Source organism: Charadrius vociferus, unplaced genomic scaffold (assembly GCF_000708025.1).
Source record: "Charadrius vociferus isolate BGI_N301 unplaced genomic scaffold, ASM70802v2 scaffold78, whole genome shotgun sequence".
Taxonomy (NCBI): Eukaryota; Metazoa; Chordata; class Aves; order Charadriiformes; family Charadriidae; genus Charadrius; species Charadrius vociferus.
The window spans coordinates 1,149,425-1,176,133 of record NW_009649927.1 but is presented as its reverse complement, the minus strand read 5'-3'; the positions used below and the strand labels follow the sequence as shown (position 1 = coordinate 1,176,133).

Below are 26,709 nucleotides of genomic sequence, written 5' to 3'. Positions count from 1 at the left end.
GACAAAAAAAAGTCAAGTCTTATCTTTTCATTTCAGACTGGTGTCTTAAGCAGAGAAACCCAGGCAAGCTGAAAGAGTTGCAAGGCTTGTGCTGCTTCTTTTTTGTTGCAAGGAAAATTAAGTCTAATTTATACTTAACATAAGTACGTACCTTCCTTAACCACCCAAACCCTTTTGTGGAGGTTATTTGAATTTGTCAGAGAAAGACAGGATAAACAAGATCCATGTAAAAAAGATTTGGTCTTGAGAATTTGTACAAGTTCTTCCCCCCATCCTCTTAATAGGTTTACTGGGAAGTTATGAAAGTGAAACCCAAAAAGACTTACCCACAGATTTCAGGAAGCTTCTACAAGCTTATGTCCAAACAAGGCTCTGACAGTATAGCACAACAGAAAGCCCTTTTTGTCGCATCCACACCAAACCCATTTCCAACTCAACAGCCTGCAACTGCAAGTTACAACCTCCCAGTAAGTGTCCTGCATCACAGAAGCTCTACCCCTCCAGTATCCAACGCCTTTAATTTAATCAGTAGCCTCAGATATAGAGCTTCATTCCATGTACAGCTAGGCTTTAGGATTTTAATTCTGCAGGTACACACCATCCTGAAAAAAGTACAATCCAAAGTAGCATGTTCTTTGAGAATTATTTCCAGATACAGCTTCTCTCTCAAATTCACTGTCCTTCCTCAGAAAGAAGCTAATTTGCCTTCATTTCTGTGTCCTGTTACAGGAGCCATCTGTCAAGCAAGCATTTTAGCTCAAAATAATAGAAGTACAGTAAAGTAGGGATTCTATCCAACCCTCATCTGTAAATATGTCTTCCAGCAAAAAAAAAAATAAAAGAAAAAATCCAAAACACACCACCCACCTGCTTGAAGATCAAATTGGTTCAAATATGACTAGAAATAGCACTTTAAACTGGAAAAACATTTTTTTCAGTTTAAACTGCAAAAAGAGATTTGGAAAGACAAGCAATTATACACCTCGCCAGGAGTTTGGGGTTATTGCATAATTCAGTGTTTGTAAGTACAACCATAAGAAGTGGCCAAGACCTCCCTCTGAATACCATTTAACAAATGACATTTTCAACCCTGACGTTACCATTATACTCCACCGTTTTTTCTCTCTGCAGTTGCCTTAAAACAAACAGCTGGTTCAAGCGAGCAACAGCACCTATTTTAGTGTAAATGTAAGGGAGGCTAACAGCTACAAAGTCTTTCCTTTCCCTTCCTACACTTGCGATCAATGAAAAATGTGTGAAATGAGATTCCTCAACCCCTACACAGCACAGGGTTTTATCCTTGATGCCCTGCAGAACCTGAGACATGGAAAGGACAATTCATATGAAGAGGTCTCAAAGAGCAGGAGCCAAGATAAATAAAAAGAAAACAACATACAAACACTATTTTTCTGCAGAGCACGCAATATACAAGCCCAGGGCAGCTCACTAATTCACATAGCTTAAGCTTTGAGACCTCAACCAAAATAACTGAAGGGTCACACAACGTTAAATGTATCTACAGCATGAATTTTCATTGCCAAGATAGGACAGGTTTTGCCACGATAAGCATAAATGTTCCTATATTCTAGCTGCCATGTTGGACTGATGAGGAGTTGCTCTGATCTAGTCAATGATCTTCACTGGAGAACCCTAACTCTGAACATAATCTGACTGCACAGGGAAGTTGCGATTCCTTACCAGTTGCAACCAGTGAATCCCTATGCTCACTTTCCTGCATATAAGAATTAAAAAAAAAAATACATAAAAAAAAAAAATCAGGAGTCCTGCAGAAACTTATTTCTGAGTAACAAGAGGTCATGTGAACCAGCAGTGGAGTTCAGCAGCAAGACTCAGTCCTGACACTTACCAATCCATTTGCCCCTTGCACCAGGCAAGGCTGAGGAGTTCAAGAAGCAAAGAACAGGAAAAGGGTTTTTAAACATTTGAGCATTGTACTGAGTAAAATACAGTTGCTTCCACTGCAGGCACAACTCCCACAGACACAAAAATATGCTGCCTTTTTTTTTTTTTTTTTTGCCTCCTGTATTCAGCAGTGTGTTTAACCTTGGAGCTGTCAAGCTCCATCATGAATAATGAGCCATGACAACACTCCAAGTGATCCTTGGAGAACAGGCCAATTTTTACTATATGCTACACAAGGCAAAACACTGTTATCATATTCCCATGGTACTGTACCTGCTTTGAAAATATACAGTAATGTGGCCATCAAGAGGAGACCACAAGTAAATACAGAAAAACCAAGCTCCTTCCTGATATTTCACCACCCACAAACACAGGACAAGTAATAAAACATGTAAAATCCTAATGGTCCCTATTTAAAATTAAACCAGGACTGAGTAGGAGATTTGTCTCACTGAATATGCATGTCACAGCTGAGAAACACATGCATTTGAAACAACCCATGGTTGCTACAGTATAAAGACAGACTTCCCTGCAGGTCTCGCACCACCGTGCTCAGTGACCTGTAGCAGATGAGCACAGACACAGGACAGGAGGGTGGTCTCTGCCTCAAGCAGCACCCCCCGATGCTCTCAGAACAAATATACATCCCCCTTATACACATGGCACTGCCAGAAAGTATAGGAAGAAACCGTAGGTGCTTGAACAAATGACTGAAGCCCCTCTACACCAACACCCTAAGCATCTCAAGGCAGGTCTTTAAGAAGGCACAGCACAGATAAACAAGCAATGGCAAAAGCCACTTCTGCTGTGCACCTCCCAAGCTTGAGGAGAAGATGACTACAGAGCAATAGATTCATCTGAACAAAGGAAAAAAACTGCGAAGAAACCAGCACTCACTTCTCCCCTAAACAGCAATGGAGTGTTGTGGTTCCAAATATCCCCTAAAAAAAAAATAAAATCATCACCTGTTCGGGAAATAAATTCTAATTCATTAACATACATCTGGAATACACATGTCTTCTAACAGATCCAAGCAGCAAGCATCTGTTCTGTGTTTCTGCAAAGGGGAAAAGCAAATACATGCTTATTCCTGACCTGTTTGCAACAAGGTACTTGTTCATGGCTTTGTAGTAGGAAAAACTTGCCTTTATTTCTGTGCCATTTCCTAGTCTTGATGCCACAACCAAAACACAGTGCTTCATTTCCCCCTCCCTGTACAGGCACCACTTTACTTACACTTCAGTTTCAAAAGTTACTATAAACTTCACTGAGCTTTCAGAAAGCTTTGGAGAGCAGGAAAGCAGCAATGTCAGAGAGTAGATGCTTGCCTTTCCTTAAGTTGCTAAATTTGCAGTGTCAGACAGCAGATACCAGTCCTGAGCAGTTTGAGGAGTTTTAAGCGCTAAGACATCTCCCTCCCACTGAACTGCTGTTAAAAAACGAGCTCCCCTCTCCTGCAGGACTGGAAGGCTCTCAGAGAGCCAAAGTCAGAAAATCTCTTGAGTTCTTGTCTGTGGCTGAAGCTGGAAAAGAGCTTCTACCACTGAAGCGATAACATAGTTACACACGATAAGGTATTTATTGAAAGTTTAGTTTTCCCTTTGAGGTTATAGCCACCCGCACCCCTCCTCCACCTGCTCTCCTTCCCCTCTACTCACCTCTTCCACATACAGGCCATTTTGCAGCTACCCACACCATACTAGATCTCCCCTTCCCCTGCAGCACTCCCAAATCAGCAAGACCCATGCTACCACTACACACAGCACCACCACAAACTCCAGTTCAAAACAGTTCTGCTCTTAACAGAGGACTCACTCTATACTCAAAGAAGTCCCCCAGTTACAGAGACAGTAATTTCCTTTTTAGCATTACAGTTAAAATGTCCTCAGTGCTCCACATACACCACGTCATTTTCCCCCACTCCCTGATAATATATTTCCATTTACGCTCCGCATCACAGCTCTGCACATTTAGCAACTCCATTCCCTGCTAGCAATATCTGGCAATAAGATCCCTTTAAAGAAGGCTAATTACAGATTTCACTTGAACAGAAATTGGTACTGGGCCAATCTGTAAGCTCTTTAATAAGCTTTCAAACTTGACTTCACACCAGGCAAGACTTTCTTCTCCACCAGGAGCAGCGACGTATCTCTAAAAGCAAAGGTGGAAATCTTGCCACTACCAAGAGGAGGAGGGAAGGTCACAGCCCTAATTCTTCTTGCAGCACTGCATCTTCTCCATGTGAGTCTCCAAAACACTAAGGAAGCCAGTTCAGATATCATGAAAATAATGAAAAGGAGTCACAAAAAACCACCCCAACTGATAGTTGTATTAGAAGAGGAACAAAGACCAGTATGACAGAAAGCGGGTCAAGGACTCAAAAATTAGGAATTGATTAAAATTAAGGATGCATAGTCACGTGCATGCATAGAGTGTAGCATTTTCCAAGAACGCTTGTGTGAAGATGGAGTTCCAGTTGTCAAAGGGACGGAGGAACCGAAGGCAAAGGGCCTCAAGCATCTCAGTATCTAGTCCCATATCAGGACAAATGCTTTCTGCCTATAGCTGGTGAAATCACATTTCAGCCAGACCATTTTCCTGAGGCAAATCAATGCAAGGCTCTGCAAACCACCCTTCCTCCTATCTGCATGATAACTAGGGTGGAAACTGACAGGGGTAATTGATAAAATTGACAATTGAAAGAAAGATGGTCCTGTTTTGAAGATACAAGACTGGCACCCAGGAAAACTACACAAGAGCTTTCTGTGCAAGGTTAGTCATCATTTTCCACTGTGGTCAATGACTACGTGGCATCACGTGCAGATGTCACACCTGATATGTTAAAATACTGCTGTAAGAGTGGCTGACTGCCCAGAGAATCCCAGCTGGAATCTGTGGGAACCACACGCACTGAGTACACAGCTGTCAGGAAGTCTCCAACTGAGAACTCAACCCACAGGCACTTGAAGAAGAGTTATGAGTGTTACACACGTAAAGCATACATAACAATAATGTCTTTTTGACAGAGATTAAACCCAGAAATATCTACAACATCCTCAGCTTTTAACATACCTAAAGGTTTTCCCCACTGGGAGATGGAGCACTAAAAGAATGACTTGCGACAGTAGCAGACTTTTCTCCTACATATAGGCAAGCCTTTAAGAGGCCAACAGAACCACTCTTGCAAAGGGGCTACACACCTACACCCTAGATACTATTAAACCACATTTTAATCAACTTGGATAGTACAACTGCAAAGCTTCACTCATTAATTTTGAAAGGCAAACCACAAGTCTGACCACTCCCCAGCCCCTAAACTGGGAATAAAGAAGTGGCAGGAAAGGAACTATCTTTTTCCAGCTTTATTCTCTGAAGTACCCAAGCAGATTTTACTGAAACATTTACAGGGCTTCCCAACTGAAGATGGATCTAGCAGGAAGAATTTAATCTAGAACCTCAACACTGTAAAAATATGAGCACCTAAACACAGACTACCATAACAAGAAACAGTAAGAAACCAAGATGTGTGTTAATAGATACTCTAAATTATTAATACGCGCACACACAGAGCTTATCAGAAGTGCCAAGGTATTTGAAAGGAAAAGCACTATTCAAATACAGACATTCAGCTGTATCACCATCATATTCTCTAGCTGGTTTTGATTCAACTCAGTGGACAGCAAGTTAATCCCACAGGACAGTATCATTCACTTTCATAATAGCTACTGACCTCATTTCTGTGTTTGAGCCCTGCTGTAATGTCATGACTAAATGTGGCAAGCAACAAATCTCACTCCGTCAGCAGCCAGTGCCTGTCCTTTCTCCTTTCAAAGCTTTCATTCATTACTGCATTTTTTTAAAGTCATGCTGCTTCAAAACACCTGATCCAGATGGTGTATATTTGGATTTCAACCTTCCCACATGGTGATGTGGCTCAAGAAGATAAAAACTGTGGCTACCTGCTGCTGACCCACTTCTTTCTTTAATTTGTTTCCTGCCATACAACAGAATATTTTTTGTTCAACCGCTCTACCACAGCTAACCGTTGCTATGTAGCAAATATAAAATTAAGTTAATAGAGGAAGGATGGAGAAGGCAAAAAGGAAAAAAAAACAAACAGCATGATCCAGTGGGGGGGGGTGGGCGGAGCAACTCTCACCTCTATCATAGTCATCTTCCTCTATTGCTTTTTCCTGAAGCCTCTGAAGCCGTAAGATCAAGGATTTTATCTATGCAAAGAGAAAAAAGTTCATTATGAAGAAGTTGTATTTAAACTATTTACACTATTAACCTCTACATAATATCAATGTAACAGAGTACTACATCAGCCCAATCTTGAGAGTTAAGCCCAACATTTGTTAAGTGGACAGACCTATTTGGAAGTCAGCTGAACTGCAGCTACTTGAGCCAAGCATGGCTTTAGTCCAAACACATACAGAGAATAACAAACAATATTTCCTGAAAAGCAAAAGAGATCATATGATTGTATGATATTTTTCACCCTTTGAAAAAAAAAATCAAAGTGAGGATTATTAGAGGATTCTGTCAGCATGACATCTACTCCTGATCATATTGTACTCAGCAGTGTGTTCTTGAGCCCATTCTAACAATTTTTTGCCTATAGGTTTTGCACAGAACAAATCCAGAATTTCCATATGCAAACCACATTTTCTTCTGTAAGTAAAAAAAGAAATACAGTGTGAGTATTTTGGAACAAGTATACTCATGTTACAGCACAGTAAATTGTGTTCACATGCAGCCAATGACGTTTCATTAAAATATAATTTAGACTCATCTACATAACATTGGTGTTCGCATTTTCAGAAATGTTCACATCGCAAATGCTAGATGGAAAAAGGAAGCAAAACACCAAACATCCGTATCACATAGAGAGTGCCCTTTCACACTCAAAAGAAACTCTTACCAAAAATAAAGCTTTATTTCAAATAAGTTACTGCTTCTCTTTGTTAACATGAGGGGTCTGGACCAAGGTTCTGAATTTACTAAAAATTCATAAGACCACGTATGCATTCAAAGGCGATTACAAGTTTTTACTGTCAGGAGAATTTGGTTAAAAGGTAGACAGTCCCCTCCTCATTGCCACACCAGCCACAGTCTAACATGGCTACAGTTAAAAGATTGAAAAGTGTTTTCTTCTTATTCAATTGATACATGACCTGTACCACTATCAGCACTGAAAAAGGTAAGCCTGGAAAAAAGCAGCAGCATATATTCATTCTCATAGCCCAAAGCCCAAAAGTGCTTGGGAAAGCATTTTCCAACACAAGAAAATCCATACTTTGGACATTCTGCATTCACAAAAGATTTCGTTCCTCCCTGAAACTCTTTTATATTTAAATCCCTATGTTTAAACTCTAAATTGCATAGGAAAAAAATAGGTACAGCCAGTTAGGAACTTAATAGAAACACTAAGTTATCATGACTACACAATCAACGCACAAATTAGGGAAGGCACTTAAATTTATGGTATCCCTTCTAAATATGGTATGTGAAAGTGGACTAGTCAGAAAAGAACTATTAAAAGTAAAGACAGAAAATAATAAAAAAAAATGCTTGATTAATAATAGGCTATAGGATGCTCTAGAGGAAAAACAAAAGCAAACAAAAAACAACATTGTATACATGCCCTTTCTCTCAAGGCTTTATTTTATTTTGTTTTTCACATCCTGAAAGTCCAATCTTTTTTCTCTAAGGCTGGTGAGGAACGCATAACATATTGAAGGGAGAAGCTGTATTTTACGCCATACTTTTGATAGAGTTTTAAAGAAGCCTGCAGTAGGAACGGTTGAAATGACACTTTTTTCATATATATGATGCATAACAACCATCTGTACCGAGAGTATAGCTTTATTGCTGTTTGCAGTGTTTATCCCATCATGTACTCACAGCGGCAGGTCATTTGAAGACTGCTTGGGTACCACAGCCCAGGCATGCCCACAGCAAACCAACTGATGCTGTCACAGTAAAGTGCTTTCTATTTGTAGGCTGGTAAGATGTTTGGAGCTCAAGTAATCAAAGAGCTGCTTCAGCGTGGCATGTCCTGTATCTGTACCATGTGATGACCACTTTTTTTTTTTTAAAGTACAGAAAAAGCATTATTTTAACAACTTTAATATTGTTTCCTTTCCTTGACTACAGTTGCCTTTGTTCCTTTCTGAAAAGTCTGAGACTTGCTTGTTATCATTACGATAGGAAGGTGCTTCAAATTAAACATATGCAACTGGCTAACCAAGGGCAAAGACATCTGAGGGCACAAATCCCCAGTTCTGCATTGAATGAATTAATGAATAAAGAAATTAAAGATAGCAAAGTTTCTTTTGTGCCTATCAAATAAAGCATACTGAGAAGACAGAAAAAATAATTTCCAACTTTGATTATGTTATATATTCCCAAATTTGCAGCGAATTAATTTTCCAAACCGAACCAGACTATGGGCACATTGTCATTCTGGGCATGAACCCAAAGATACTGCTCCATGTCAATGTGTGTGAAGTCTGTAAATAAGAGTTCCTAGAACTCCTACATGCATCCTCTATGAAAAGTAAGTATTAGAGAGCATCAGAAGCCCAGGTTAGATGTCATGGAGAGTAAAGCAAGAATAAAAGTTTCTCAGTCTTCTATCTTACCCAGACAGCAGGGTTGTGCAAAGCCTCCCCAGACCATGTTGTTTCATTAGGCCTAAAGACAATAACAATGCATCTCAGCAGGTATGTCTGAGCTGAGAAGTCAGAAGAACCTGGATTTCTGAAAGCTGTCACAGAAACTTAGGGCACTAGTAAGACACTAAAAAAAAAAGCCACCAAAAAACCCCACCACCCACTTAGTGCATCTTGAACAAATTTGTGAAATTGATCATGTCCACATTAACCTCTGCATTACTGCTTCCTGCAAGCACAATAAAGCCCATATTTGACTCCTTATCGCAGGTAAGCTCAGAATGGTTTTCCTCTGATGCCCACTCCACCATCCCAAAAACTGTGTAACAAAACATAACTGATCCTTCCAAAGGTTTCCCCACCCCTCACCCACAAAGAACACACTGAATGAGTCTGCCTGCATATGTGTTAGGTATCCACATGGGTATACACATGTGCAAAAAGACAAACTCCAGACTCAACATCCCAGTACTCCTCTGGGTTGAAGAGGGAAAAATAAAAAATAAAAAAAAAATAATCAATTCCCAGTTTGAGTTAGGGCAGGGACTTGATCCCCATTTTTTTTTGTGCAGGAAGAGTGCCAATCTATTAGATTACAGGCTACTCTCATACTCTTCTCACTCCAAGAAACCTTTGGCTAAACTTACATTTCCAGTTACAAAGTTTAGTGTTGTTAAATAATGGTTCTTCAAGAAAAGAGTTCTTACCACCCTCAAATTTTGTACTACATATACTCCAAACTGCAGGCAAAACAGCCACCCGTGAAAGAAAATGGCATTTGTTGAATTCAGAAAGAGATGTGTGACAGCTTAGAAATAAGAGGATCACAGTTTCAGTAGAACATAGGAACCGGGTACTGCAACATCATCACCTTTTTTTTAAGGAACCGAGAAGAAAAGAAAACCGGTTCTCCCACTTTTACCATGCAGACTGTTATTGTAAACCTCTGAACAGATGTCACAAAAGCCATCAATATGCCAAATCCTACATCAACTTTGACTTTGGCACCATAAACACAAATGTTTTGGGGGCAAGGAGGAGGAATCAAAGATGAAGTGAGGCAACTAACCTTTAATGTATTGCGGTTGCCAAGCAGGCAATCCTGTAGCACGGGTTCATATTTTTTCATCAAAGTATCCCAGTTATGGTCGCTAACAGTAAAACTACTCTCGTAGCCTGAAGTGACGGAAGAGCCAGCAGATGCTGCATCCGAGGAATCTGTAGAATATGAAAGTGTTGCATCTGTATCTGAGAGAGAGACAGTCTCACAGTCGCATTTCTCATTCACTGTGGTCTTATTTTCATACTCCAAATCCTCTCTGCGCCTGGAGAAGCAATTCAAAGCTCGTGAGTGCTCACAAGTCTGCTCTGTCTCCTCCGGCTTCTGCAGATTTCCTGTGGTGCTGGGATGCAGAACACACTCAGCTTCCTTGACGGCTGACTTGCTTTCAGCATCGCTTACTCCAGAGAACGAGTTCAGGGAAAGCTGTATGAAGCTAAAACTTGAACTAAAGCTCTCGTGTGTACCAACAGAACAAGAAACAACATCTCTGTTTTGATATTCACAGTTGTTATTCACTTCTGTCTGACCCAAAACATACACGTTTTGGGGCTCACTCACTTTAGCACCATGGCTCTTCTGCCATGTACAGCATACAGCAGAAACATCTTTGCTTGTTGCTGCAGCAGGGTAAACCGGTAACACTGTGTTTTCTGACCGTGGACTCTTGTAACATGAAAGATTTTTGCAGCTCCCTGGCATATTTCCAGTAGTGGCCAACACTGTTACCCCATTAGTGGGAACTACAGCACTATCTGCAACTGAACTACAGTGTAAGAATTCAAAGTTATTTTTGTATTGTCTGCGTAGAGAGCAGTTCTCAAAGTCTCCACAATGCTGCCTGCCATGTTTCAGCTCTTCTGGGTTGAATGGTTTGCAGGCACCCTGGGACTGAAACTCTATCTGTCGCCGAGCTTCTGGTCTCATGTATCCAGGTCTTTTTGCCAGTTTCTTTTTACGAAGAGAGCCTGAAAGCATTAACTGCTCCTGACCATCTGAGAGAGGGGGGGAAAAAAAAAAGTCATTAAAGTGTTTCTGCAGTTTTCTAGGCTTAACATATGGTAACATCTGAAAATAATTGTTTCAGGAATGTCAAACAGTGCATCAGTTTCCATTTCAACAAAATAAAGACACTGACCAAACCTGCAGATAGAGGAGAAAAGTTGTTACCAGAGAACGCTGTGTGTATTCATCCACTTTCTAAAGAGTTTGCACCTGCTTTTAAGTGAACTCATTAACATCATCACATCCATCAGGACACAAACCTGGGTAAGATGAACCACATCATCTTCCCTGTTCATAGCAATGCTCTGCTCTCTTTCATTTTCAATTCACTTAGCAGCACACTAAAGCACAGACCTTGTTTAAGTCTCTCTGATCCAGAGGGATTTTCAGACCTACAAGCACGTCTAGGATAGGACTGAATATGCATCAAAAAGATGAGAACCATACTCACAAAGAAATTTTGTGCATAATCAGTTGTTGCTCACGTCCAGTTTCTTGTGTTCATATCCTCGCTTTATTAACACAAGCAAGTGTTTCAGATTCTGATTCCAGAAGAGAATCAAGACCCTGTGATGCTCCATGGCTGCATATCTGTCAGCCTAATGAGATATTTCATATGTTTTCATTTATATTTACTGTACTACCTATTTCTTTTAGCTTCCCATTTTGGACAAAGTTTTGCATGCAGGATCATCACTCCTAGAAAACTAATGCCACCATATGCTTGCTAGCATTACTGTAGTATTAATATCATTAAGAAAGGGTCCTCTGCTGAATTTCCCCACATACACCTTACATACATAGATGAAAAGATAAATTTCCTGCTCGCAGAGCAGAATAGAAAGAACCACAATAAAACCCACACAGAACACTAAAAGGGGGAGATCAGAATACGGTATCTTGTGTTTGTTTTCTGTACATTTCTATTTAAAAAAAAAAGTTGTGTTGATTTACAAGATAACATGGTGACAACTTTCAGTTTCTTATGGATTTACTGCTAGTCAAAAGGTATTCCGTTCTTCTGTCCTGCACACAATCAATGGGAAGACAAGCTCTGCACCATCCTCCATTTTCTAACACAAATACATATTGACTGCGCCTATTTGCCAGCATCACCCATCTAAGGGCTCTAGTGACTAGCTGAATTATGCCCTCGATTAGCTGCCCTCTACTCACTGAAACAGAATCAACTGCCAGAATCTCAGGTGTTAGAAATATCCTCATCACCCACACAGAACTCTTTCAAAAACACGTTTCAGAAAAAAAAAAAAATTCCTTGCATATTTACTATCCATCTCTAATGACAACCCTTTATCAACTTCTGCATTGAGAGATGTGCACATAATCTAAACAACTCAGCAACTCCTAACAGAGGTCTCATACACACCTCACTACAATGACATCCTATACAAAAATTTAAGCATTAGACCTGAAACTTCCCGGGAGACTTTTCCCAACATTCACTACACGCTCTCCAAATAACCTTCGACAAAAGCAATTTATACATTTCCCACAGACTACAATAGTGGCCCATGTCACCATGGGACTGCAGTTAAAATTCTGTATTCTGCTTCCTATCACCATAAATTAGAATACCCCAGCTGTCTCTTACGTTCTCTTTTGTCAGAGGAAAAAGCATCACAGAAATCAGAAATAAAAAAGGTCATGGAGTCCATCAGCCTGTCTAGTGTAAAAGACAGTGAAATGCTGTATTGGGAGTAATGTAATAGAAGTCTTAAGAAATAGGAACTGCTCCTGGAGTAAGGGAACAAAAATTGAACAAAATGTTCTTTAGAATTTAGTTCTTTTAGTTTATATACAAAATAACAGTCTAAATTTGCCTTCAGCAGAAGAAATCAGTCATGCAGAGAAAAGTAATTCTAAAACTGGACATACTTTATCGCCGTTTACAAAGGCTAGTCACAGGCTTTGTCTGTAAAAATGGAAAAGGTTCTTTGGTCTAATTAAAATCAGTTTAAAATTTATGTCACTAAATCACTATGAATTTCTAAAGCAGACAGATAATTACAGCTCTTTAAACACCAAATTTAAACTAAGCTAATGTAAGTAAGGTTTAAATTTGCCAGTGCTAGATATTTGCACCAAGTGAACTAGATGCATTTCTAAAAATTATTTGGGTCGAAGTGGTACAATTCCAGTATCCTGAACTAGTACACGCAAGAACTGCGCACCTCCGCACTACTCCCCACATCTGCAGCTAACCCTCTAGATAAGTTTACCATTCAGCTCCTTTATGGGCTCCAGGTCTGCCTCCTGGCAAGTCCAGCAGCACCAGTCCCTCACCTGGCTGCCAGAGTGGCACCACTGCCAGAATGATACCCAAGATTGTAGTCCAAGACACGAGCCATTCACAGGATGCTACCAGGAGAGGGCTGCAGGTCCTTAGCTCCAATATACCTGCACTTGAGCACAAGGCAGAGCAGTAGTGGACCGACAGAGAGCTGGGGCTAGCACCTCAGCACCAATACGTATGCTTTCCTCAAGTGAAAGGAAGGGGAGATGCAGCTGCAGCCAGACCCCCGTGCCCCAGCTAGAGAGCAGTCGCAGTGCCCTCAGCCATCGCAAAAGCCAGCCAGGATGTTACTATGGCTTTGGGTATACTGTTTGTGCACCGTTTACCCTTCTGTCATGTCTCTTTTCTGAAGTTTAGAATCATTTCTCCTATGGAGACAGGCTGAGAGAGATAGGGTTGTTCAGCCTGGAGAGGACTCCGGGGAAAACTTATAGCGGCTTTCTAGTATCTGAAGGGCACCTACAAGAAAGCCAGAGAGGGACTTTTTACAAAGGCGTGTAGCGATAGGACGAGGGGGGAATGGCTTCAAACTGGAAGAGGGTGGATTTAGAATAGATATTAGGAAGAAATTTTTCACTGTGAGGATGGTAAGGCACTGGAACAGGTTGCCCGGGGAAGTTGTGGAGGCCCCATCCCTGGAAGGCCAGGTTTGATGGGGCTTTGAGCAACCTGGTCTAGTGGGATGCGTCCCTGCCCATGGCAGGGGGGTTGGAACTCAATGATCTTTAAGGTCCTGTCTAACCTAAACCATTCTATGATTCCATTATTTCAGTTGTTTATCAGCACATACACGAAATTTAGTTACAAAGATTGTTTTTTCCACATGGCCTTGGAACCACAGCTTGCTTTGTCTGCACATCAGGTACAGAAACTACATCGAACCAGTTCAGCTAGCATGTTAAAAAAGACAGGCCTCATTTTTCTTCTAAATCCCTCAGTTTCAAGCACATCAAATAGCTGATAGCCCCATAGTTAATTGCCATGGACTTATCAAAATGGTACTTTGGAACACTGTGAAACAACTGAAGGTAATTAAAAACATTACATTAGTGTGTCATGCATTGTATGAGACGTGCACTTAGAAAAATCACAAATGGAAGGGCCTTTCAATTGTAATATTACAAATCAACTTTTAAAAATATGTAAGTTACTATCCTAGAAGAAGCTGCAACATATATTCTAATGTCAGATTATGTGCAAATTGCTTCAAATCCAAATTATGAAAGCTCAGAAAGAACTTAATTATAACATCTCTTTTCACCATAACAATCTTTCCTCATGGCCAACGTTTCATAAAGGGTAACAGCTCAGACCCAGAAGCAAGCAAGCAAGCAAGCAGTCCAGTGCTCTAAAACAATGCATGACCAGCAATGTTGTTCATGTCTTAGTTGCACCAGTAAGATCAAAGAGGGAGAGGTAAAGCCAAAGAGCATTTCCCACTGATAAAGAGCACATTCTCTTGTACCCAACCTGATGCTAAAGCACAGTAGAATAGTCTTTTAATGTATTTCAGTTAATCAGTCTTTGTTTTCAGCCATAAAAGTGGCAGTCCAGTTTTTCGATTAAATGCTCTAGTAGCATCTGTGGATGAACAGATATAACTGCCTCACATTTTTGTGAAGTCCACTAGGATTTTATAGATCAGTACAGACACTCTGAAGTGAGTATCTCCCCGCCTCTGCTTTAAACACACAAGGCAGAATGCTTCCGAGCTCATTAAGTTCTCTCTGAAAGTAACTGAGAAATTATACATGCGGTTTTAAAGAGAGTTCAACTATCTGAATACACCTATATTACACACAGTTATTTTTTATTAGAATAACAAATTCACCTTCAGAGCATTTGTGGGTGGTAACTGTGGTGCGGAAGAAAAGATACTTGGTCATATTCAAAGCCAACTATCAAAGCACTGCTCCCAGCAATTTCTGTAGTGCTGCTTCTGTCAAAGAAGCCTTAAACACCTGCATTAAACTGTATGCAAACAAAGTAAGCGAGATGAAAATATTTATTATTCACCAAGACACACACACAAGTTTAACCTATAAGCAACAAAAATGAACCATTCTCAGGGATTAATCAATCTAACATGACAATAACCATTACTGTTCAGTTCCTACATCATAAAAATACATAAAATATTGCAGGTTTCTAATAAGTTCTTTTTGACTCATTTGCTGAATTTCAAAGATACCACAAAATATTCAAAGTAAGATGGCACCGATCTCAATGCAGCCTATGTTGAAACAAACCAGCACCATCTCTTTACACAAGTAAGCTTTCCAAGAAAGTTACTTTTGAATACAGATTTTTATAACTCTTAAAATGCAAAGGTCTCACTCAGCTTTTTCCTTACTTATTGAATGTTAACTATACTTTGATTTATCCATCATTTCATAAAGTGTATCCATAGAAGAAAAGCAATGGCTGAGCTATGTTATGTTTGATACCATTTACCAATTATTTCTTCACCAAGGGTTTCTGTGATTTCTAAGATTGCAGGCTGAGTTCAGTTATTCAACTGTTAAATTTCCAAGATGTCACATCTTTGAAATACTTTGTGAAGTCATTAAATGCATGCTAGTTTCTATTCTTCATTTAAATAAAAAAAAACCAAACACACAACACCACTTCAGAGTTGTGCATTTTAGAAGTCAGTGGGCTTCCTTAGTCAGTGTTTATAATCGTATTTTTATTGGTACAATCTCATGATGTGCATGTCATTAAGTCATTATATTTGAGCCACTTACCTCCTTAATGCAACAACTCATTTTATGCCATTCCATGAAATTGCAGCACCTTTCTCTACAGCAAGAATCACATTAGCTGATACCAGTTTCAATAGGCCCATCAACTCTCTCCCCTCCAAAAAAAAAAAAAAAAGTGTTTTAAACCTGGTTTGCTTTAACATTAAGGGGAAAAAAAGAAATCTATTAAAAGTTGGAAAAAATATCAAAAACACTTCCCATGTCAGTAACAATCACCTATTTAGTCAGGGGGAATAAGGGAAGCACTGCTTTCCTTTATTACATATTATAATTGTGTTCAATACTGCTAACACTTTAAAACACGTCTGCATCCATCAGTATTCGGCAGTGCGTTGACTACGCACACAGGCAGCCTTTTCTCTCAAGCAAGTGCCTTGCTGAATCAGGCCCTAAACACCTTGACATGACAAAAAAAAAACCAACCCAGAAATATGCCTTTCTGACCTTTTTAAAAATACAATAACTACCCAGCCTGTGAAAGCATGCAGTTGCACTGTGAAGGCCTATTTGATAACTAATCAACACCCTATGGCTGGGAAACTGAGACCCAAGGCTTGGCTGTTACAGAAAATTGCATTCCTCCAAGCTGAATGAGAATTACACCACCCAACTTCTTCACAGCAGCGTTACAAGGAAACTCGTTTTGTTGGCCAGAAAAGCAAATGACCAGACTTGCTCTGGAATAGCCAAGTGACTCCTTGCTGTCTCAGGAAAGCAGAACCACTTAGACAACACGATACTGTCAAAAAATGACATTTCTGCTCTTTTCATTTTTGTTTTCATGCAGTCAGCTACTGTTACATAAGTCCCAAGGGGGAAAAAAAAAAGGGGGGAGAAAAAAAGAAGAAAAAAGCCAGGGAAGCCCAAGACCTTTGCAATAAACTTGAGCATAATACATACTGTTACAGACACTCCTAACACATCTTATTGCCCAGCTGTTACTACATCTCACATTCAGAATTCATCTCTGGTTGACAGGCCTCAGCCCAAGGAACCTCCAAACCTCCGTATACAGCTCACTCATATATTCCACCCAACCCACTGCTATCAGGCTAGGATAGCTGGAACTGCCAAACTCACATAATCAACCACCTAACCCGAGTTACCTTTCAGCCTCCCTAGTCGTCACTTACCCCGCGGTCATCTCTGCAATACAGCCCGTGGACCACCAATGGACAACCAAACCCCCAGGGAGCACACAAGCCAGTACCAGTACTGTGTGCCTGCAGCACAATCAACAACAGAAGACACTTAACTTCCCCACAAGTATCCAGCCCCAATCTGTTTTACACCCATCAGTATAATTCCTTTTAACCTATAGTTAAATAATTGAGAACAGTTTATCCACTTTCCAAGGAGGCAGGAGGACGCAGAAGTTGCAAGCCTACAGAGAACACTCATAAAGAGAACTAAAGCTTGTTTCAGGAGTTTCTTTTTCTTTTTTTTTTTTAAGGTTCATTGACATTTTTCTTCCTGGGGAAAAAAAACTCATTCCCATTTTCAGTACAGAAGTCTGTAGAGGCAGTCCACACAAATGTGGAGAAAACACTCTGGTTTTACAGTCAAGATCTGAAAACAGCTTTAAATATTACACAAAAATCGGGGAACAAGGATTTTGCATTGAAACTGAAGTTTGGTTAGGTCCTAAATTAATTTTCAAGCAATGCTTAATGGGCTTGCAGTCATATCCCATAAAAGTATTTCACAAAACATGCATGTAATTATGAAAGTAGTACACAGCAGTCCTTATCAAGAATGGTCTATTTAACACACCACACTTCTCTTTCATCACTCTGTCTACAGAATGACAGTGTGGATTCCCACTACTTCTGCTCAGTCAGATCATCTACAGAAAGACTCTAATATAAAACTCATTGGGAGGGAGGAATAAAAAAAAAAAAAAATTAAAAAAAGAGAGTGAAGTGTGAGAGCACACTGACAGCAGTCAATTTCTAATTCAAGCACAGTTTGAGTGCTCCAGCTTGGAGATTTGAATTTTTAATTTCACCAAGAGAGTGGGTTCCAAATTAAGCATCTGATGCACAGTCAGTCTGAAACTAGAATTGAGTTTACTGAAATAGAAAGTAATTTTCTCTTAACAGCTCAGTAGTGATCACATATAATGAAAATAAAACAACGTGGCAGTTCCTATATTGCCAAGGGTGAGGAGTCAGAAAGCTTTTAGCTTTACAATTTAATATCAAAGTCCCAGGACAAATGCTCCTCCCTTGCCTGCTGAAGGAAGTTTACCTTACAGCCCCAGTTGGGCTGCCAGGATGCAATGTCAATACTGCCCAGACAACAATGGAGATGGAATGGAGCTCCAGATATCAGGAAAGCCGAGCAGAAAGCTTTCCCACAGAAAGCACAGCACTTCAGGATGCAGCTTAAATACAAGATACTGGAAAAGCCAGGCATGTACATAAACTGCAGTTACAGCAATGCATGAGACAGAGTCCACCAGCAGCAAGGAGGCAGGCAAACGAGCAGTGCTGGTCCCTCACCCACTCCCCCGAAAGGGGGGAACCCCTGCAACTCTTTATGTTTCCACAAAATTCCTGTACTCAAGTAGTCTCTGCTCTTTGCAGCGGCGATTGTGTGGACTGTGCTTTTGCTGACTGACAATAAATCGCCACTCTGAGTGGTGAGATGAAGATTCTCAGCTGACCCAGGAGGCACAGGCTGCAGCACTGCTCTCCTATCCTCAACAGCTGCACAGACAACTCCAGTTAATATAAGTCCTTCCTAAAGGCCAGCAGATTTCCTCAGCATCATCAGTCTGTAGATGTCATAACCTGTGAGGGGTCAACCTTTGTGCTCCAGCAAGCCGAGTGCAGTTCCCTTAGAGAACTACACTGGTAAGCAGAAAAGATGCACATGATACCCCTTTTGAGATCTTCAATGAGAATATGGCTCAACCTTTACAACCCTTACCCAAGGCTGTAGATAGACAAAACAGAAGTGGGAAGTTTGTTTTATTGGGCGTGAGAACACAATCATACAGAATCACAGAATAGTAGGGGTTGGAAGGGACCTTCAGAGATCATCTAGTTCAACCCCCCTGCCATAGCACACTCACCTACAGCAGGTTGGACAGGAATGCATCCAGGCAGGTTTTGAATACCTCCAGAGAAGGAGACTCCACAGCCTCTCTGGGCAGCCTGTTCCAGTGCTCTGTCACCCTCAAAGTAAAGAAGTCTTTCCTCATGTTGAGATGGAATTTCCTGTGTTCCAGCTTGTGCCCGTTGCCCCTTGTCCTGTCGCTGGGCACCACTGAGAAGAGTCTGACACCATCCTCTTCACACCCATCCTTTATAAGCATAGATAAGATCCCCTATCAGTCTTCTCTTCTCCAGGCTAAAAAGACTCACGTCTCTCAGCCTTTCCTCATAAGAGGTGCTCCGTTCCCTTCATCATCTTCGTAGCTCTCTGCTGGACTCTCTCCAGTAGTTCCCTGTCCTTCTTGAACTGGGGAGCCCAGAACTGGACGCAGTACTCCAGATGTGGCCTCACCAGAGCAGAGTAGAGGGGAAGGATGACCTCCCTTGACCTGCTGGCCACGCTTTTTTTAATGCGCCCCAGGAGACCACTGGCTGCCTTGGCCATAAGGGCACATAGCTGCCTTCACAAAAGTGAAGGCATCACCTATATCCCTTTCCTCTAGCATGGAGGAGAAAAGTAGATGGTTCACATGAAATTCTGAGATTATCTTACGAACTATGGGAGAAGCACTACAGCAGATATTGCTGAAACTGCAGCAGAATACTTAACCACAGGCAAACACCTCTCTTCTAGCAGATATCACAGCTCCTTCTAAATAAGGTGGGACAGAAGTCGATCCATCTAGAGCAAGTTAGATATCTTAAAAAAAAAAAAAAAAACACCAACAAAAAATTAACATTCAAGGCAAGAACATAGCTTCTCTCTAGAAGGTAACTGCATTGAATTACAGAATTTAGCAGATGTGCCAGCAAAGAGCAACTATGGCAATTGATACGGAGGATGAGAAGACCTCAAGAAAGGGCTAGAGAGCACTCAAAGAGTGCACTCACCAGCACTAGACTAGCAGTTCATACCTCACCAAATAAGAGCCCTGGCATTAGAGGCTAAACTTGCTATTTCCTACCCATATCACCAGGCATTGCAGGAACACTGCCTCCATAACCAGACTGCTGAAGCAACAACTCACACAAGATCTAAACAACTGCCTACTCAACTCCATGCAGGAGTTGAGAGTTACCCCATGCGCCTCACACAATGACTGGAGACTAAAGACTCAACAGGATCAAAGCCCTGTCTTCACCTGGATTTGAAAGCCATGCCCACTAGGGACAGACAAGGATCAGGGGATACAGTCAAGCAGCAGCCAGACCCCATGCTAAGGGAAGACACCATCAACACTGACAGATCTACTTTGATTGTCATTCATTCATTTTTGTCTCCATCCCAACTCTGCCAATAACAATGCTGCACATGCTTTCCACTGCTCCTGACAAACCCTGCCACCTTCTCCACCAACTTCTCGTTCTTGGTCCCCAATTAGTTATCACAAAGCAATTGCTCATTTCTCTTCAAGTAAATGAAAAAGACAACTGAACCAGAAATCTTTCCAATTGCTGTTCTGGACCTTTGACCAAATTCTGCACTGGTCACACATAATGCTACACAGTCCAGAGTGATAAGCACCCACAAAGCTCCTAAACAACATTCAAAGCCACAGATGGTCTCTTCCCCATTATCACTCCTTAATACCACTGCTTTAGTCCTTTTCAGTTTAACCTTTTTGTCACGGCCCCAACAAGCACAAGCCTCCCTCAGCCCCCTAACAACATGCCCCTCAGAAGAGCAAACAAGTACATACTCAACTTACCTCAAAAAATCCTCCTTGCCTGAGCTTCCAGGCCCTCCAGCTCCCCAGTTCCCTCAGACAACCCCATCCCTTCCCAGGTGATGAACCTTCCTGCTCCACACTCCCCATCAGCAGGGCTCAGAAGTTTCTAGGCTTCTCCAGGTGCATTTAAAAGGAGCCCAACCCTACTTCAGCTGTACCCACTGATTTCATTGCTTGTCTCCAGGTGCTCAGCCTTTTAGCTACCAGGACTTCAGACAGTTCTCAGGGCTCCTGCTACTTCTCTCACAGCACACACATAGTTTGTATGAGCATCTAAGCCAAACCCCAATCTAAAAGCACACTGGCTTCATTTATCCCCTTGAGATCACCTCAATGAAAACACTCTCGTAAGAGCTTTTTTCCCCATGACTGTAAATCATTGCTATGCACATCTAGGAAATCAAGACAATTACCTGCCACAATTTACTCTGACAGTCTCCCTGCGCTAACATATATTAGCTAATAATACAGGTTACACTTATTAACATATGCCTATAATGCTCGACAAAAGTTAAAAAAAACCTTTGGCAAAAAACTGCTTATTTGTAACTCACTTAAGTATTCCTACCCAAGTACACAGCCGCAGAATCTGCCACCTTTTGCTGAACCTTACCTGTCTGCTCTTATTACCCAAGTAAATTAAAGCATAGTATTAATCTTCAGAAAAAATTGTACCCTTTCGTGAGATAGCTTGCAGGTGTTTCTTTGCATGCCAAGGACCATGTGATATTTTAATGAAACAAAGTCTTAAGCAAAATTCTTCAAGTTAAAAAATAATAAGATGTAAACACAAAATTCAGACTGACCTTTCAAAAATATTCTCTATATAAAAAGAAGATAATCCTGAACAAGCCAATGAAACAGTTTTTCAGGTCAACATATTCTGGATTCAGTTTAGCATTTTAAATGGATAAAAAAAGGTGGTGATTGTACCATATGGTGTTAAACATGCACACCTGAAAAGATATGCTTCAGTAACAAGAAGCTTGGCAGAAGAAAACTTTGAGTATCATTCAGATTGTTTTCCAGAACAAACATAGATCATTAACTCATTATTTCCAATATTTCTTTTTAAACACATTTATTATTTGCTTTACAAAATGTGAATTAAGAATGTAGGATTATCAGTGCCTTCTGCAAGGTAACTTGCATTTGCTTATCCCTTTCAGTTGTATGGGACAGGCCTCTGGGGAGTATCAGTGTCGTAGCAGCGAGGAATCTCTTCCACTGTTTCTTTCAGGTTTACAAATAGTACTTCTGACAAGTATTGTTATTAAAAAGTAGCAGAGAGAATTGGTGTAGCTTCCTTTCAATAAAAGCAAAGTGTTTTCAGAGGCATTTGATCTCATCAGTCCTGAGGTATAACAGTAATCTGATGCATTAGCTTGTGGTTAAAACAGACCACATGAGAAGCTACACGACTTACCCAAGTCGCAAAGCATGCCCAAAACAGAACTAAGGACTTACACAGGACACCCAAAACAGCTAGGGGGAAAAAAAAAAACCAAAAAAAAAAAACCCACACACAAGAGAAAAAAAAGAAAAAAAGCATTTTCACTATAAGAATACATCTAAGGCTTCGTACCATTAGAACTCCTGTCTTCATTGAAAAGACTGGAGATTTAAAAAGCAGATTTAGATTGAATTTTATCTTAATATTCTCAAAACTATTAAACCTTGGAGTCACAGGTCTCCCTGAGACACATCCTGCCAATAATGCTATTCTGTGTGGGACTCTGTACTGTAAAGTTTCATTGAAAGCTTCAGGTCTAACTTTGAAGCAAACATCATATTGAGATGACTCCTCATTATCCACAATATGACTTGAGCCTGCTTACGCTTTTGTACTCCAAATCTAAACAAGTCTATACTAATCTGCAGATTTGATACAGGAAAGTATATTTATAAAATATCTGTCAAGTAAGTCCACTGGGATAGTCCACAGACAGGAGTTCATTGATGAACTCCTTTAATTCCTGAGTAAAAAAGTGCTACCTTTAAGGTGGAAGCCTTTTAAATTCTCTGCTGACTAGGAAAAGGAAAACTCACAGGATCTTGAAGGGACTTGCAAAAGCTTCACAACCTAAAAAGCATCCTCTCCCTCGAGCCCCTAGAGAGCTGGAACATCTTGCATGAGCAGCCTTACAAAAACAAAGAGGTGCCAATAAAACTGTGAGAGATACTGAGAAGACACATGGATTTTCATTTCTGTACAGTAAGTGTCATAGTGCTTCACTGAACAAAAACATATGAAATATCTTAAACTTAAATTACCTTAAAGTCTGAGTCATAAGCCAGGACTTCTGTACCAGAGAAAGCCATGAAGACAGAACTACGGACATCTTTAAGGTTAGAATGCCCTCTTTGGGTCTAAAGATATATTTGCAGCAAGAGTAAATTTCAGCAGATACAGTGCTATTTTATGCTATAGGAAGAAAAGTAAATAAAAGAATGTGAAGTGTGCTACTCTAAAACTTCTGAAAATGTAAATCTGATTACCCTCTACTAGCAACAACATACCAATAGTGAGGATAAGAGCAATCCATACACAGCAGCGCACCGGGGGAGGACAAAAATAAAATAAAATAAAATAAAAGAGATGGACATAACTTAGAACAAGAGACATTCAGATTGGATACAAAGAAAAACTTTTTCACCGTGAGGGCAGTCTAGCAGTGGAGCAGGCTGCCCAGAGAGGATGCACAGTCCTTGGAGGTTTTCAAGACCAAACAAGATAAAACCCTGAGCAACCTGGTCCAACGTCAGAGTCAGCCCTGTTTTGAGCTGGGAGCAGAAACCTGAGGTGGCCTCCAATCCCAACTACCCTATCAAACATCTAAGCTTTAAGTATAAGTCTCGGGATTTGCAGTATTCCACTGGTTACCTATACACACAACAAAAGTTCAAGAGTTTCATCTGTGAAGATGCATACAACTTTGCAGGAAAGCAATTTATCCAATTTAATTCCACAAATGAGTCACAAGGAAGTTAGTAAACAATAGTTTCATCACATCCTGGAAGCTGGAAACAGCTGACTTTCTATTAACAAAATTAAGAATAAAGTTCAGTACTTGAAATAAATAGGTTCTCAGCCAGCATTTAAGTATCTAGGATCCACATACACAGAAATCAGAAGCTTCAACGATGGTCAGTGCCTTAAGCAAGACAGACACAGTAAGACATAATAATATAGGAACTCCTATTGTTCCACAGCAGCAGACATTTACTAGTTTGCTGGTGATTAAATGATGCTCATGAGCATCACTTAAATGTCACTTTGATCTACTGCAGTTATTTCAGAAAGTGTTCATTACCGATGCTTTTTTTATTGGCTGTACAAACATCAGAGAGCATTTCTCTCAAGGCATTATTCAGTTTGCTATATTAAAAATTATTTTGATACCTTTTCCTAGGCTGCTTGCCAATTGGAAGACAAGATAGAGACATCTGCTAGACTGTAACTGTCTGAATACACTTGCTTTTCAAAAACATAATCCCTTAAATGGTGCCAGGAGCATCACAAACACACACACACAGCATCACCTCTGAATAGCTGCAACTAAACCTGCCTCACACAAATTTCCTGGTAAAGGAAGGAGGAAGACCCCCTTCAGCCCAGGGAATACCGCCTCTACGCTATCCAGTCCATGAAGTCTAATTATAACATGGGCATGGAAAAAGGCAAACCTGAATATTCTGCCACACAGCTGTATCAGGCAGCCATATCTGTGCCACAGATGTATATGTTCTATATAACTGAATGCACAAATAGAGTTATTTCTGTACCTCCTCTTCTCTTTCTTGGTTTTATTTAGAATTTGAGGGATTTCTGGGGCTGGCCTCTTTCTTCTTCCACTACTTTGCAATGCTGGTGTTTAAAATATGTACACAGGCTGCTACGGAGAATTCCTTGGAACAGCCTTAATCTGTCCTCTGCATTGTCTTTACCTGGTCCGTTTGGGTTTTTATTACTACTACTATTATTCCCTCCGCAGCTCCCTGCATTGTAATCCTTCTTTTAAAAACTTAGCTCATATTTTATATCATGATTTTCAAATCATTAGAGATCATTTTTAGACAGCTAACACATAGAACAACTGTTCCTAAGATCTGGAAGACAGACAGCAATCCCACGTACTTTCCATACGGCCTGCACTGAACAGTCATACTGGGCTTTCAATACTAAAATCACAGCCACTCTGAACTTGCGATGGCCACGCTTACTGCCTACACAAAGCATACAGAGTTTCACTAAGACCTGGCAGTGCAGAAAGCGGTAACATAAGAAATGTGCGTGTCCAGTTCCAGTAGAAAGGTCTGGACCTTCATCAAGAAATTCAGTGCCACACCACGCTCACCAGAAACACAGCAAAAATGCTGCTACACAGTTATCACTAGTTATAACAAAGTTAAATTATTTTAAAACAATACAAAAATAATTCAGAAAGTGAGTGGGATCAATAATACACAGCCTAGTCAACTCAGCAAAGATGAAAAAACCTTACTAGCTGTGTTCTACAGGATAAACAGAAGGCCCTAAAACAGAATAGGGCAAGCCAGCAGATTCCACAAAGGGCGATCCGAAGTCCTATGGATTGGTCTTCCCAAAATGGCAACACTGGTTATTAGTTCCCAGTCCTGCCTCATACAGAAAAAGATGGTAACAAATGTACCTCTGAAAAAGTAAGCATCATAACTATACTTGAGGCAGGCAGAGAACATCTCCTCGGCTAACATGAAATGGTTTCCAAAATTGCCCCTGGAGCAGATGATCCCATGGAAGATTGTGTCATTGGCAAAAGCTGGTGCCACAGCAGGAAAATTCTCTATCTGATAAGAGAATAAATACCCTACTACTAGTGCTCCCTGCATGCAAAGGAAGAAGCAGGAGTTGGTCTTTTCTTCCCTTGCAGCAAGCCAAAACCCCCTGACAAAGCAGGGTTTTGCAAAGCAAAACCCCCATCTTCATTCTCACAGGAAGCAGACAGCCAGCACTGATGCACCGCTCAGAGAGAACCATTAACCGCAGCAGCACTTCTCATGGCTGAGTCTGTACAAGACCCTGGTGGACCACAAGCATGAGAACACTACAGCAGCTGTCTCACCACGACCACGCTCAGGTTCCCCAGGGAAAGATCATTAACTAGTTTGGGAGCAAAAATGCATGGAGGAACAGCTGCACTGGTGCTGCACTCCAGGCAACGGCGACCAGGCCCTTCTCACACAATTTCTAGGGGGGTCTCTCAAGATCATCACTGCTGTAAGCAAACAAAAATGTACTGCTCTCCTAAACAAGGGCTCCAGCAGGACAGGAGCAAAGTTTCAGCACAGTGCCCTGCCAAAACAGCGCTGCCTCACTGCAGTGGCGGCTTAGTCTGGGACCATTGAGGGTGTCTGTGAGCATCTCATGCCCCTGAGACTCCACACCACTGCTGACGCAAACGTGTCAGCACCCCTTCCATGTCACTCCCACTGGGGCGACAGCAACCACAAAGATGTTAAAATTAAGGAAATCTTGCTACAGCAATGTAAAACACCACCAACCTCAGCAGCTGTCTGTCCTGCTCTCCAGAGACTGGTGTGCCTATCGCTCTTCAAGAGCGGAGCTGGGAACACAACACACCCACAGCTCAGCTCCCCTGCTCAGAGCCTGAGCTATTAGTGCAAATACTGACAGGTTAATGCGCTGGTCAATAATGGGAACAGCCAAACACCAACAAACACCTGTGCTGCCCATTCCACCCCCCCATCACCTGGGTCTCCATGGGCTGTCAGCAACAGGAAGCACCTGGACCTTAGCCCAGCACATGAAATTCAACCTCATCCCTGCCTGAGTAACCATCCCTGGCCAAAACCCTAACAGAGAAGGGAAAGCTCTTGTCCCCAAAGTCCTGCTCTCCAACAATAGGGGAAAGTAAGCCCTTCCTGATAGGATCAGCTTAGCCCTCACAACAAAGAGTCAGATATTTTACAGGGCTGAGGCTGCCTGGATTTCCCACGCTGAACAGGCTTGGTGATGCTCCTTTCTTGGAACCTCAGGGTGCTTCCCTGAAGTAAATCATTTGGGGGGGGGG

The 26,709-nt window shown here is 41.1% G+C and overlaps 1 protein-coding gene across 1 annotated transcript in view; it reads right to left on the bottom strand.

The window, feature by feature from the left end:
- Nucleotides 1-26,709, bottom strand: part of DISC1 (disrupted in schizophrenia 1) — a 231,484-nt gene that overhangs the window by 179,628 nt on the left and 25,147 nt on the right. Inside the window, 2 exon segments of the mRNA XM_009891161.1 lie at nucleotides 6,083-6,152; nucleotides 9,670-10,655. Of these exon segments, the coding sequence (XP_009889463.1) occupies nucleotides 6,083-6,152; nucleotides 9,670-10,655 (1,056 nt within the window).